The sequence below is a fragment of the Vulpes lagopus genome, chromosome 15 (assembly GCF_018345385.1).
Source record: "Vulpes lagopus strain Blue_001 chromosome 15, ASM1834538v1, whole genome shotgun sequence".
In the NCBI taxonomy this organism is placed as follows: domain Eukaryota; kingdom Metazoa; phylum Chordata; class Mammalia; order Carnivora; family Canidae; genus Vulpes; species Vulpes lagopus.
Window position 1 is genome coordinate 33,866,370 of NC_054838.1, and position 15,847 is coordinate 33,882,216.

A 15,847-nucleotide genomic window follows, 5' to 3' on the forward strand; every position below is an offset into this window, starting at 1 on the left:
CAGTGACAACCTGTACACTATCTGTCATTTCAGGAACTGTGAAATGTGAGATGGAGCCTCAATATGTTAAGAACTCACAGGCATTTCTAGAGGGTGCAGCTTAAGTGGGGTTTGGGGGAAGGGAAGAGACCACGCAAAGAATACAGCTTGCTTTAAGTTTAAAATGAGCTATTTTTTCCTCTCCCTTCTTTTGTGCTTTCTGCTTAATTGCTTTATGGAGATAAATAAAGCTGGGGAAAATTACTTTTGGCAGCCTTCAATAGGGCTTGAATCCATGGCTCTTTTCTTTTGCTAATGGTAGATTTAACTGAGTTCTATACTTGTATTCTTTTTTTGGATTTTTTTTTTAAGAAAATGATATGCAAGTGATACCATAGGCCTAGGCAAACAAACAGATGCATAAAAACATTTGCATAAAAATATGCAAATAGAAAATAAACCCCTGGGCGAACTTAGCCTGCTTGTCGAACACCATTTACTTAACCTGTCTGGGTTTTTGTTGTATCATTCATAAATTGAGAGATAAGAAATCTAGCCAAAAACAATGCAGTTGCTGGAAAGATCCAGTAAGATAATAATACTTCTTTGATTTTCTTTAGGCTGTTGTGTTTTCAGGTTTATATTTTAAGTTCTCTCACTGGGTCCGGGAGGTTGGACAGTTTTATCCCCATTTTACACATAAAGAAATAAGGTTCGAGATATTAGGTAGCTGAGCTGTCCCCACCAGCTAGTACATGGCAACATCAGGACTACAAGCAAGTCCCTGTCCAGGGACGAGAGGTTGTTAAATTTTTTCCAAAAACAATACTACACTTAGAGGAGGTCACATTATTTATCTTTTTCTCTCAGCTGGTTTTTCTGGTATAAAATTTATATGAATTCATTGCTTTGTATTCAAACATGATAGAAACACATATCTAAGAAAGTATCTTTTAATCTCATGTTTTACATATAAATACTGCTAACAGTTTGCTGTATATTTTTCCAGATTTTTTCCATAGACCACCACTATTAACAGTAATATAGTAAGTCATATTCTGATGGCACAGTATAGTTGCAAAATGCTTTTACATAAATGATCTCAAGGCACGCATCTCTATCATAATTTCCTTTTCCAGTGATTAGCAGGGATGTTGAGCCAGTGCCTTTGAGGACACTAAAAAGCCAGTGAGTGAGATTTGTATCTGCCTGAGGTCATAAGAGTAAGCATTTTAACTAAACTGACTGTTCCCTTCAGACTGGGGAATTGGCTGCCCTCTCTTCAATCAGCACTGATGAGCTGTTTGACAGAGCTCAATGGTTATTTTGACATCTCATAGACATAGCCTCAGCTGCTCTAGACAGAAAGAAATCAGCCATCTGCCAAATTCTCAACAGCTGGGATCCACAGGTTTATAATAAATTAATTTGCAAATATTTGACTTTAACTGACCCAAGATAATGAATATTCTAAGAAAGTATGCAAAGTGAAGTCATAGACTGTTGACACTAGCAGGGACCTCAGAAATTACCAGGTCTAGTATATCTATATCTTTTATTTTATAGTGAAGTAAACTGAAGTCTAATACTGAGAAGAGCTTTAACTTGTATATATATATAGTTTCATCTGGTTGGAAAAATGCTTTCTGAGTGACAATTATGTGTTAGATTCTCCAAGGTGCTTGGGTTAGGTCTGTTTCCAGCCTTCAAAAAACTTCAAAGAATCATGACAATCCATGATTCACTGTCCAAATTACATAAAAACACGAAGAGAAGTATTCTAAACATTTCCATGAAAAGAGGTGAATCCAATCTCTTCCTGTAGTTTTGAAGTATAACCAGAATGAAAGAACCAATTCAATAACTGCCTTCCAGATCCTATCTTCTGTAACCTCCACCCCTTGAAAGTCCTCTCTCACTGGTGATCTCCCCAAGCCTTTCACTGAGACCTTGTCTGTAACTTATGAATTCTCCATCTCACATCATAGTACCTTCCCTCATCAGACTGTGGCTAATTCCAGAGCAAAGGCTGTGTCATGCTGATATTTTTATTCCTAGTGCCTATCCTGCCTGTTGAATAAATGCTTGCTAATTAATAAATAAATTTCTGCCCCTTTAAGATTGTACTTTTCATGGTGTTACACCTGTCTTCCTATATATAATTATAGGAAGAATATATGTATCTGGGGTGTTAGGTTGGATAAGTATAGAAACTTGGGAATAGATATTTCATACTTTCTCAGGCTAAGAAAGACTCCTCTCACCTAAATATCGAATTGGAATGTAGTTGATGGTCTTCCAAACTCAAAGTCAGAAATTGGAGTTTTCACTTCATGATAATATCTGAGAACTAGGATCAAAAAAAGAGAAAAAGTTGAATGGAAAATTTGTAGGAGAAAAAAAAGAAATCCAAGTTCAGATCTGTGTAGTTTACAACCCAAATAGATTATATCTGAAATATGGCTCAGAGTGACTTCCTCTATCCAGAGAACCCATGGAGAAGCCAAGAAGTAAACTGTCTTCATCAGCAGCTTCTTCTTTTTTTTTTTTTTTTAAAGATTTTATTTATTTATTCATGATAGACATAGAAAGAGAGAGAGGCAGAGACACAGGCAGAGGGAGAAGCAGGCTCCATACTGGGAGCCCGACACGGGACTTGATCCAAGGGCTCCAGGATAGCACCCTGGGCCAAAGGCAGGCGCTAAACTGCTAAGCCACCCAGGGATCCCCACCAGCAGCTTCTTGATTGCCTATCTGATAGCTTCCATGCCACCAATAAGCTGATTGGGGTTTTAAACATGCACTTGGGGTACAAGCTGGCCTCTGTTGAGATGAAAAGAGATGGGACCATCAAAGAAAGCTCTGACATCATCATCCAAGCCATGATGAAAATCCAAAAGGAATTGCAAAAGGTTGATGACGCCCTGAAAGATAAACTAGAGCCAACACTTTACAGAAAACTTCGAGATATTAAAGGAAGGGAAACAGAGAAAATTGCAATAATACAAAAGGTCATTTCAGTCATCCTGGGAGAAGCTACTTCTGCAGCCAGTGCGGTCGCTGTTAAACTTGTAGGCTCAACTGTCACAACTGGCATAATTAACAAGTTGATCACTGTGTTAGCTCAAATTGGTGCTTCTCTCCTTGGTAGTATAGGAGTTGCTGTTCTTCGTCTTGGCATAGATATGATATTCTGTGCCATCCTGGGAGCAGTGGAGAAAACACAGCTTCAAGCAGCCATTAAAAGTTATGAGATACATCTGGTGGAATTCAAGTCAGCTTCAGAAAAATATCGTCATGCCATTACTGAGGTCACCAACACAGTGAACCAGCAAATGAAATGAACAACCACTGTGCCCCTGGAATATTTTTCTACATCTCAATATAGTGTTTTGCTCCTTTGGTTAGGTTCATATTCTGTGCGTTTCCAACATGGATAGAAATACAGTTAACAATTTGGAAAGATGGTTTAAGAGATGCTAAAATTAGATGACTCCAGAGTTTTGTATCAACAACAAATGCCTACATTGGTTGGTGCTAGAGGTAAAAGATTATATCCCAGGATCCCTTCTTACTCTGCCCTACCAGATCAACTTTAGGTTAAATGCTGTGGGCGTGGGGGTTACCTTTTCCTTTTCTAACTCCCCAAATCATTAAAATTTATTTGAATGAGGAGACTTTTATTTCTGCCACTAGCTTCAGACATCATTTAGTTCTAAGGGGATGTACTTAGTAACTTCTGCCTAGACACTAACTGTGGACTTTGAGTGAAATAGAAATACTACCATAATTTTGACCCTCAGTTTTTAAGGTTAATTTTTTTTTAAAGATTTTATTTATTTATTTATGAGAGACAGAGAGAGAGAGAGAGGCAGAGACACAGGCAGAGGGAGAAGAAGGCTCCATGCAAGGAGCCTGACGTGGGACTTGATCCCGGGTCTCCAGGATCATGCCCTGGGCCGAAGGCGGCACTAAACCACTGAGCCACCCGGGCTGCCCGCTAATTTTCAATAAACTGGAAGACCCTGAAAAAAAAAAAAAACTTGGGAATATAAATACAATATACAGGCATACTGACCCCACATCACATTCTGCCTTCAGAGTGCAGCCCATACATTCATGCTCTGATTTTTGGCAATGTGCTTAGTGTCACCTACCAAGATCACATCTGGCACTCTTCTTTACTTTTTAGAGTGACTATAAAAGCAATGTGTGGTCTATGGTCTGTTGACCACTGCTAAAGTGTGTAGGTTAAGTCCCTGTAGTGCATATTTATAACATTCATGCTGCCTCACATCTAAACACCTTGAAGGAAGTCCATGTGAAGAGATAGGGAAAAACAACCACCTATAAGCCAAGGAGAGAGACTTCAGGAGAAACCAACTCTGCCAACATCTTGATCTCAGACTTCTTCCATTCTTGTGCTATTCTGAGACAATACACTTCTGTTGCTTGAGTCACCTGGTCTGTGGTACCTTACTATGGCAGCCCCAGCAAATGAACCTAGGGATAACAAGATTCATCTCGTGGGGATCTTGTGAATATTCAGAGATAATGACATAAAGCATTTGTCAAATAATAGGTGCTCCCTAAGATGTTAGCTATCTTCCTTTTCTTTTCCTTGATTTTCCATATTTTTTTCTTGTTAACTTCTGTTTCATCCAACCCTATCATATACCTATACTTAAAGAGATTTCAAGTTAAACAAATCTAAGAAATGTTTTTGCTTTCAGAAATCTGGGTCTTTTTCCTGAGGAAAAGATAAGGAATATATGATGAAAACCTGATCCATTTAAAAACATTAAAAAAAATGATATCTTAGAGGAATATCACTAGTCTTCTGAATTTTTTGCTTTGTATCTAATGGCCTACTAGTGACTTTCCTCTGTGTCTGTTGTCTATTTCTGAATGTGGAATGTCTTCCCCTGATACTGAGTTTCACTGCAATGAGTATCACCCACTGAAACTATTTGATATCTCACACTTACTCTAAGAGGGAGTTTACTCACAGTAAAATGGGTTAAAATCATGCTCTTGACATTTTGTTGTTGTTGTTAAAAGTATCACTGTGCCATGGACTATGTGTTGACTCAGACAAGAAAATCACAGGATCATCAGAAAAATCTAAAGGTAAAATCCCTTGAAATATGTATTGACTAATAGTCCTCAGAAAAAAAACATTGAAAATAAAAGCATCTGGTCAGAAGCCAACCAAAGCTCTTTGAGTTATTTCTAGAAACATTTTTTTGTGATTTTCATTTATGGGATGGGCAAAAATTTAAGTTTGTTAACACCCAGTGTTGGTGAGGGTGGATAAAACACACACACACACACACACACACACACACACACACACACACACAAAACCCCCTAGGCACTTTCATATACTGAAAATGGAATTGTAAATTGTTGCATTAATTTTTTTTAAATTTTATTATATTTATTTATTTATTTATGATAGTCACACAGAGAGAGATGAGAGAGAGGCAGAGACACAGGCAGAGGGAGAAGCAGGCTCCATGCACCAGGAGCCCGACGTGGGATTCGATCCCGGGTCTCCAGGATCGCGCCCTGGGCCAAAGGCAGGCGCTAAACCGCTGCGCCACCCAGGGATCCTGTTGCATTAATTTAAAGAGGAATTTATTAATATTCATAAAAACTTCAAATATACATACTTTAAACCACAATTTCACTGCTAAGAATCTTTCTATAGACTTAACTGTCTTGTGTAAGTCATTAAAGCACTATGTTTAATAGTTTTAAAAAAGAAGGAAAACAATTTAAAGGTCCAAAAGCAAGGAACTAGTTAAATTATGATACAATCACACCACTGACTACAAAATAACCATGAAGGTAGGTATATATGGGCTAGTAAAGGAAGATCTCCAGGGTGAATTAGGGGGAAAAAATTAATAGTACGAGACTGAAGTGCTTCCTACTGTGCTAACAAGGCATCTAATAGTATGAATAATTTATTTCCATTTGTATACATGGAAAAGGACCTATGTGGTATATGTGTAAGAAACTGACTCCCTAGAAAGATTAAAAATGTGTTAGGGGTGCCTGGCTGGCTCAGTTGGGTGAGTGGCCCACTTGATTTTGGCCCAGGTTATGTTCTTGGGGTCCTGGATTTGAGCCTTATGTTGGGCTCCATGTTCAGTGGGGAGTCTGCTTGAATATTCTCTCTCCCTCTACCCTTCTCCCTGCTTGCAGCTCTCATTCTCTTTCTCTCTCTAAAATGAATAAATAAATATTTATAAAAATTTATTAATAGTCATTATTTCTGAGGCACCTGGGTGACTCAGTGGTTGAATGTCTGAATCTTGGTTTCAGCTCAGGTCATAATCCCCTGGATCGTGAGATTGAGCCCCCAGTTAGGCTCTGTCCTCAGTAGGGAGTCTGCTTGAGATTCTTTCCTTCTGTCCCTCCTCATGCTCTCTCCTTCTCCCTCAAATAAATAAATAAATCTTTAAAAAATAGTCATAGTTTCTAGAAAGTAATACTGGGATTAGGAAAAATATCTTTTGTCTTTAATTCTGTATACTCTATTTTTTAAAAGATTTTATTTATTTATTCATGAGAGACACAGAGAGAGACAGAGAGAGGCAGAGACACAGGCAGAGGGAGAGGCAGACTCCATGCAGGGAGCCTGACGCAGCACTTGATCCCTTATCTCCAGGATCACGCCCTGGGCCAAGGTGGCGCTAAACCACTGAGCCACCCAGGCTGCCCTACTCTCTATATTTTTAAACACAAGTGTTACTTTTATTTAAAAAAATATATGCCCTATTTATATGAAAGCTTCTTAAACTCAAGAGCTCTTTCACATGAGAATCCATCAACATCTCTTTGAGTCATACAGATCTCTATTTGGAGGATGAAAAAAGGTAAAAAAGTTGAAATCAACACTTCAGATATCTGTTCTAAAAAATTCAAAATTAGGATGAAACATTTGTTTGGCTTTTTTATGTCCAAAATGTGAATAAAATATGATTAAGGAAGAGAGGTTTATTGATTATCTGTGGCTGCAAAACAAATTGCCCCAAAACAAATCGCCTCAAAACAACACTTATTATTACTTCACAACTTCTGTGGGTCCCTGACTCCAGTGGGTGGAGTATTCCTAACCACTTTCATTTTGGTGCTGCCAAATAGAACTGATTTTTGCTCAAATAAACTATTAAAAATTTCAATATGTGATTTGGTTTAGGATAGGCAGCCCCCAAATATGCCACTTTGGCATACTGATTATTTTGAGTTAAAGCTACTTAAGAAATAGCCAGTGCAAGAAAATTTTCTGTCCTCTGAGAGCAGGAAATAAATTTCCTATGTGAAAGGTAACCTCCCTACACCTGAGTGTAGAGGTAACCTATTGCCGGAGAGAGAACTCAGGGATGAGAAGACTGTATAAATAAATCTTCTTACTTCTTCATTAATTTGCTGCAGCAAGCCCAAACTTCTTTGTCTTGTTAACTCTTCACAAATTTATTGTTTCTTTGTCTAAAAGGGTTAAAAGCTGCCTGCTTTGGTGACTTGAGTCTCATTTTTATGAGATCACTTACACATGAAATTAAGTTTGTTTTCCTCCTATTTATCTGTCTTGTGTCATTTTACTTGTTAGGGTCAGCCAAAGAACCTAGAAGGACAAAAGGGAAAAGCTTTCCTCCCAACATATGCCTCAGCTTATCTTTGAACAGTGTTAATGGGGAGATGGGAAGTATACTAATGCTTACTTTGTGCACGAAGTACTACCTTCATTACTGAGTCTCCTAATAACCTTGTGAGGCCCAATGGATGAAGACACACAGGCTCACGTGGGGTAATTAAAATAACTCCTCAAAACTCAAGGCTGCTAAGTGGTGGAGGCTGGATTTCCCCCCACATCAGCTCCAAGGCTCTTCCTTATGGAGGCCTATATCATCCAAATTTGGCCTCCCAGCACCCCACAATCCTTTTCCTGCTTTATTTTTCTCAACAGCACTTATCACCATCTTATATATTTGCTTTTTTTTTTGTTTTCTGTTCATCTCCCCCTCTAGCGTGTGAGCTCCGCAAGAGAGTTTTGTCTATTCTGTTCATTGTCATATTCTCAATACGTACAATGGTGTCAGGTGCTCACAGGGAACTCAATAAACATGTGTTAAATGAAAACTTCTTTTTGGGATCCCTGGGTGGCGCAGCGGTTTGGCGCCTGCCTTTGGCCCAGGGCGCGATCCTGGAGACCGGGGATCGAGTCCCACGTCGGGCTCCCGGTGCATGGAGCCTGCTTCTCCCTCCGCCTGTGTCTCTGCCTCTCTCTCTCTCTCTGTGACTATCATAAATAAATAAAAAATTTAAAAAAAAAAATTTAAAAAAAAAAAAAAAAGAAAACTTCTTTTTAAGCCTTTAAACCATTTTGCAGTTGTTAAGCAAACAGAGACACATTTCCAAACTGTGCTCACCTATTGTGGTAACTCAGTAAGTCTACTTACATTTCCTCTAGAGAAGATGTAGCTGCATTGGTTGCAAAAGGTCTTTAAATAAACTTAGGATAATTTGCCTTTTCATTGAAGTTTCTCAGGCTCAGGTTTTCAGGCCACTGTGTTTTAGCAGAGCTGAACCTCAAGTCAGAGAGACCTGGGATGAAGCACCAATTCTGCCTCTTGCAAAATCTAGATCTTGTGAGTAAGTCATAAACCTTCACTGAGCAAAGTTCCTCATCTGCAAAATGCTGATTGTAATACATACCAGAGTTCCTGCAAGGACTAAAAACTATAGTGCCTTAAAAACTGCAAAGTGACTTGTAGACTGTAAGGTGGTTTTAAACTGTAAGGTATAGAAAGCCCTGTGGAGGCTTTGCAAAGCGCCCAGACTGTTAATTCTGCATCTGAATGATATGCCTTTTTCTCCTTTTTATGTTATCCACTGAGAATAGAAATCACCTAATAAAGGCTGCCTGAGTGACTGACATTGAGAAATCACAGGAGTTGATAAAGGAACAATTGAGTATTCTCTGAGAAGATGGCGTCTCATTTGAAATTCTAAGTGAGGCTGAGCTGGGAACACATAATCCTTCAAGGGTTTATGAAGTTTAATTGGTTTGTCTGAGGTGACTAAAGCTATAAAGAGAAAAATCAAAGGAAAACTGAGAAAGGTTAGGTGTCGTCATATGATTCAAACGATTCAGATGAAACATATAATTGAATGATTTAACAGTTTCCTGCCTATTTTCCCTCTTCAACTCCCACCCAACATTTTAAGAATTTGACCTTCAGGGACAGATAAGAGAGTTACAGAGAAGACTCTAGCGCATCTCCCTTTAAAGGGTAAATGTGTTCCTGGATTGCCACAAATAGATTGAATTTTTATAGATTGAACACCCTAAATTAAGTCATATTTAAATGAACTTGGAGCACTGACTCTGGAATAATATAGATATCACTTATCAAGTTAACTTTTGAACATGAGCCCTTTATATACATTATCTTAGTCTCACAATAACCCCTCAAGATAGGAAAATTGTCGTTAAACAGATGACGGAATTGAGGCAGGCAGTTTAAGAAATCTGTCCATTACTATCCATTACTACACAGATAATAAGTGAGAAAGACAACATTTAAACTCATTTCAAGTCCTGCCTGCTAAAACAGCTGCCTGGAAATAAGAAGTTTTTGAGAAGTGATTAATTTCCCTCTAAATTTTAAAGAAAAATAACCAAGAGTTTTGCCCATTCAGGTGACTAGGAAATTTCCGTGAGTTTGCATCTGGTTAGCCTTCATTCTCTTTCCCTCCCACGAAGGTCCAGGATCTAGCAGGATCTCTCCAAGAGCAAGTGGATGGATTACTTCCTCATTTCCTCACGCTGGATTCTCACTGCCTATAGCATTCTGTCCTTTCTGATTTCATTCAAAGCCTTTAGGATCTCCTCCTCCTGACCACCTATCTCTCTGGTCCTGCCCCTTCTACGCCTCCATAAATCCCTAACTATCTGTGGTTTCTTATGTGCTCTAGGCTCCATCTCACCTCTGCCTGGAGAGATTTCTTCCCCTCATCAGTCTGGTCAACTCTTCATAAGCCTTACCTTGAAGATTAAGCTCTAACATCACCTTCCCTGGGAAGCATATGTGACCTTCCCACACAGAAGCACCTTCCCTTCAGTGACACCTCTGTTTGAATCCTCATATCTCTCCCGGGTCACTGCTGTGTTCCCTCCAGACCATCTGCAACTTCAAGAGGATAAGAGGGCTAGTCCAACTGACTAGTACCCAGGATAGTGCTAGAGTGAACCAGTGACTCAGAAACCCTCCCAGAGCCTATCACCAGCTCTGTGAACTCCATCACTTCCATGAGGTACAGAGAAAAGAAATCTTTGCCTTTAGGGCTTCATCCTAACCCCCAAATTTCTTTTTTTTTCTTCCCCACTAGAGGCCTGGCAAGTCTTTTTGTTAATAGTAAATACTCGATATTCCTTGGATACAAGGATGAATGATTGGGCTGCCTAGATGTTCCAGAATTCCTGAGCTGGCCAGTGTAGACTGACATTTTCCTCAGTCCCTCTCCACTTACTATATGTATACATTCCTTATCTTTCAAACAAATGAGAAAATCAAAGTACATTTTTTCCAAGTGTCTCAAATGTGATCAGTCTTCACCTCCCTCTTGTTTGATGTTGCCCTGGGTAGCTCTTAACCTTATTAGAGTCTCCTATTCTCTAGCCTTCTTCTGCCTCCCAAGATAAAGGAGAACACCAGCTATTAGGCTGCTAGGTGCTTCATACAAAAAAAACCTCATTTTATTGTTACCATCTTTTCCTTTTTGTAGATAAGGAAACTGGAAGGTTCAGAAAAGTTAAGAAACTTTCCTAAGGGGGATCCCTGGGTGGCTCAGCGCTTTAGCGCCTGCTTTCCACCCAGGGCATGATCGTGGAGTCCCGGGACCGAGTCCCACATCGGGCTCCCTGCATAGAGCCTGCTTCTCCCTCTGCCTCTCTCTCTCTCTCTCAATCTGTCTCTCATGAATGAATAATAAAATAAAATATTAAAAAAAAAAGAAACTTTCCTAAGATCTCTGGACTTCTAAAGGGTTGAACTAGAATTTGTCCTCAGGCTCCTTGATTTCAAAATTCATGCCTTTCCTCACTGCTTCAATAATATTGTTCTGATCTCAGGGGCTAATGGTGAAAACCAGGGGGATAATGAGAGTGGAATTGCTGTGGAGAGTGTAAAATGCTACAGAGATGTAAAAAATATTCATCCACATATCGACAACATGCCATACTCTATACAGAGTGTTAAATCCTAAGTAAAATCACCCCCTTAAAGATGAAAAAAGTCAATGAAAAATGATGTCTTATAAAAAACAAATTCAGCAGACAAAACAAACCAGCAAGTGACCTATGACATTTAATGTGCCTTACTTAATCCTCTGTAAGCATCCAAAATGAATTCCAGGTTTATAAAATATAGTTTCAGCTGGAAGAGACTCAAATGGTCAGAGAGCCCAAATCCCTTATTTTATTGAAATGCAAAGAGAGAAGGTTGCTTGCCCAGAAAGACACCTATCATACAGCAAGTTCTGAAACTAAAGCCCAGGAATTTTGACAGGGAATCTGTGCCTATTCACGTGAAGTTCTCCACTTAGAGGACTGTGAAGTGAATCTGGTCACCTCCCCAGCCAAGCATGGCTCAGCATGAACTGTAGGAGTGCCCTCCCACTTTGGTTTTCAATTATAGCTGACTGAGCCCATGTCTTAAGTTTCAGAAATGTAAATATGAGTGTACTGCATCCTTCCCTTCCCAAGGGCAATTGTCTCCAAATTGAGTTATTGCTTATGAAAGTATCTTGATTCATAGTGAGAAAGATACTCAGATGGTTTTGTACCTGGAGCAAATGAAGTATGGCAGCTTGGAATGCTAAATTTCATTTCCAAGAGAGAGTGGCTTGATGTTTTACTTAGTTGCATCTGCTTTTCCCCATTATTCCTCTGCTAGTCAAAAAGCCTGCCTTGAGCTAATTTCTTTCTAAATAAAATCTTTCTAATCAGATTTTCCACCCTATATGGATTTAATATGAAAATGATCTGTATCCTGAAAATTAAAAATATTTTTCCCTGTATTTCAATGTGCTATGGAGCTAACAGCCTAGAAGGCCTTCAAGCAAAAGACAGAATGACAGCTGATTTATTTGAATTTGTCACAGCAAACAATACCAGAAAGTCTGTTGTGTATTAGACATGCTGGGGGGAGCGGGGGGGGGGGGGGGTGGGAAGAGGCAGGAAACAAGGGTCTTGAACTAAGAGCTCACGATTTGAGATCAGGTTTGAGGCCATGTTTCAGAAGTACTACCACCAGCACTGTTACCTTAGGCAAGTTCTTTAACTTCTCTGAGTCTCAGTTTCCTCTTTTTAAAAGATTGAGGATGATCAATCTCATAGGGCCATTGTGAGGAATGCAGGGGAATAAAAGTGGCTAACATTTAATAAGCACTTACTATGTACCTGGCATAGTATTAAGTCCTTTACATGCATTGTCTTTTAAGCCATCACAATTTTCTTAGGTAGGTCCAATTATGTTCTTAGTTTTACAGATTAGGAAATTGAGGCTTAATTAATGTGCAAATTTGTACTGAAATTATGAGTAAAGATAGGATTTGAACTTGGATCTGTTTTTTCCCAAAAAACAGTGTGCCACCCATTTGCAAGTTTGTACTTATATCTTTATTTACATTTACTAGATCTATTCATATCCATACCTATGTCCATTTTCATGACCCAGATATATCTGTCCCACTATCATCCCTCTACCTTTCATATCTGGAATAGCAAGTGCATAAGTAATGTAGAAGCTAATATGGTGCTTGCTAAAAACCATATTGGTAAGCGTGATAAGTGTTCAGAGAAGGGTGAGATCACATTGGGCTTTGGTAGTCAGAAGGGCTTCAAGGAGGAGATGAAAATAATGTTGAGTCTTGCAGGCTGGTGTGACCAGCACTGTTAGTCCATGTTTCCCTTTCTCTTCAGGAACAGAATGCCCTACGGAATGACAGAGTTGCCAGCCTCCCTGGCAGCTAGTCGTGGCACCTTGGCATGACTAAGTTTGGTCAGGGATGTATAAAAGGGTATGTAATCTAGTAATTCTAGAAAGTTTCTTTTTTTTTTTTAAGATTTTATTTATTTATTCATGAGAGATACAGAGAGAGGCTGAGACACATGCATAGAGCCTGATGTGGGACTCGATCCCAGACCTCCAGGACCACGCCCTGGGCGGAAGGCAGGTGCCAAACGCTGAGCCACCCAGGCTTCCCCTAGAAAGTTTCTTAATGAAGGGGAATACACTATTCTCCATCGTTTTGTTTAGAACTCGGGCATAGTGGCTGGAATTCCAGGAACTGCTTCAGCTCTGCGGAAAAGGGACACACCATAAGAACGTCAGAGGAGAGAGTTGGTTGGGGCATGGGTTGCTGATCACTCTGAAATTGCCATGCTAGCCCTGGGCTGCTGCATCTCTGGGACCTTCTCTCTCTCTCTCTCTTTTAAAAAAATATTTTTTTTATTTGAGAGACAGAGAGAGCAAGGACAGGTGGCAGGGTGGAGGGGAGAGGCAGAAAGAGAGGGAGAGGGAGAAGCAGGCTCCCCTCTGAGCAGAGAGCCCAATAGGGGCTCAATTCCCTGAGATCAGGACCTGAGCCAAAGGCAGATGCTTAACCAACTCTGCTATGCAGGCACCCCTCTGGGATTTTCTTATGTGAAAAAAACTAAGGTCCAGTCGTTAAGCCATTAGTATTTTAGGTCACATGCAAACAAAATGCTAATATAGATGGGAGGGCTTGCTAAACTGAGGAATCAGTGTGAACAAGGTGGAGACAAAGTACATTTTGCTCAGTTCTTTACAGACCTGGGTTTCGTGTAGAGGAGATTATAACTGGATATACCTGAGTTGAAATTCAGCTGCTACTTGTTACTTTCTATGTGATCTCAGATAAGTCCTTTCATAAAAGATTCTGAGCACCCATTTGTGTTTCTCACACCAACAAGCAATTCTCCAACACGCTGAATTTTCTATAATTCCACCCAATTCTGATCCTATCTTCCTAGAGATAGCATCAGATTCCACAGGCTAGGGGCTCAGTCCTATAAACCATCCTCCAGATGCCAGTCACAAATCCAGGTTTTTACCTGTACTTCTGACCAACTGGCTATAAATCACAAGTTGCACAATCCCCTCTTTGGGTTAGATTAATTTGCTAGAGTAGCTCATGGAACTCAGGGAACCTGTTTACTCACTGATGATTTTATTACAAAAGATATTAAAGGATACAAATCAACAGCTAAATGGAAGAGATGCATAGGGCAATGTATGGAGGAAGGGTGCAGAACTTTGATGCCCTCCTCAAGTGCATCACGCTCCTGCAAATCACCACATGTTCACTAACTTGGAAGCTCTCTGGACCCTGTCATTTTGGGGGTTTTTTGGAGTTTTTATTATATAAGCATGATTGGTTAAACCAGTTGCCATTGGTGACCGAACTCAATCTCAAACCCCTCTTCCCTCCCCAGAGGTCCCAGTGGTAAAAGTTCAAAAGTTCGGACTCCCTAATCACGTGGTTAGCCCTCCTGGCAACCAGCCCCTTCCTTAAGTCCCAACCCACCTCATCAGATTGTCACCTGCCCAAGCCCCCACTGTCAGTAAGTAACCCTGAATAAAACTGTGTGTGTGGAATGGAGTCACTTCATTTTTCAGTCTCAAACTGCCTTCTCAGTTTGGAGGATACTTTACTGCCCCTCCTCCACCTTGTAACAGAATGAGTAAAATTTTAGTACTTGGGACATTGAAATTGTAATCAGAAGATCTAGAATAATCTCTTTCAACTATTTCCTTGCTACTTAACTTCGGACAAGTCACCTCTTTGAGTTCAGTGTCTATCTGCAAAATGGGCACGGTAACCTGCCTCTCATAGGTCTTTGCAAGAATTAAATGAAGTAAAGGTGAGAAGTAGGAAGGGTTTTGAGAGGCAGTGGTTGTCCTTACAATCCTGGCACCTTGCATTCTGCTAGGGCCTGGCATATCCTGAGGTTCTGCTGTATGCAATCAGTTGGATGTCGACACCAGCTCCAGACAGCCCTAAATTCTCTTTTAGAGTTGAGAGCTTGGACTGCCCATGAGGCCCTGATACCTGGCTGGTTCCAGGAATCCCATTTTCTGTAGGCATATAGTGCTAAGTAAGATCTCACTGGTCTTATTTGTGGACTTAACCACTAGTGGTTAAGAGCACAGACTTTCAAATCAGACATGGCTTTAAATCAGTCTTGTCTTTCTAACTTCATGACCTCAGGAAATCCTAATTCTCTGAGCTGAGATTCGGTTTCCTCATCTGTGAAATAGGGATGGCAGCAATTGCTTTCCCTGGTTGACGTGAGAATCAGCTGAGCTGGTCTAAGTGGAAAGCGCCCTACAAATGCTGTATGTTACACTGAATATTATTTCCTGGTGTCCCCCTTTGAGTCAGCTTTTATTAGGACTCTCTCTCGAATTTACCAGGAGTTCACCTGCCTATTCCAGACCCGTGGGCACAGAGAGGGAAAAGCCTTCTAGCCCTCTGCTGTTTCTATGGTAACTATCTGTTAAATCTCCAGAGACCTCAGAAACAGACCCAGGATGGAAGAGTCTGCTAATAGAGGAAGACAGATCATATCATCTGCCTCTGGGAGAAGGGAGGGCCTTGGGAATCTCCTAAAGCCTCATGCATTCAGGGTGAAATTCTGCAGATTTGGACTAACAGAATCTGTGGTTGCCATAGGAACTGCTTGGCATTTGGTGTCTGTAGAAGCCACTCCTTTCTACACTGTGGAATAATGGTGTTTGAAGTCTGGAAGGAACATTAAAGATCAAGG

At 40.2% G+C, this 15,847-nt stretch overlaps 1 protein-coding gene across 1 annotated transcript; it reads left to right on the plus strand.

Annotated features, from left to right (window-relative positions):
• Nucleotides 1-2,438: 2,438 nt before the first annotated feature.
• Nucleotides 2,439-3,323, plus strand: LOC121476069 (single-pass membrane and coiled-coil domain-containing protein 3-like). Its single transcript, XM_041729812.1, has 2 exons — nt 2,439-2,506; nt 2,702-3,323. The coding sequence occupies exons 1-2, from the start codon at nt 2,439-2,441 to the stop codon at nt 3,321-3,323; spliced, it is 690 nt and encodes a 229-aa protein (XP_041585746.1).
• Nucleotides 3,324-15,847: the final 12,524 nt, after the last annotated feature.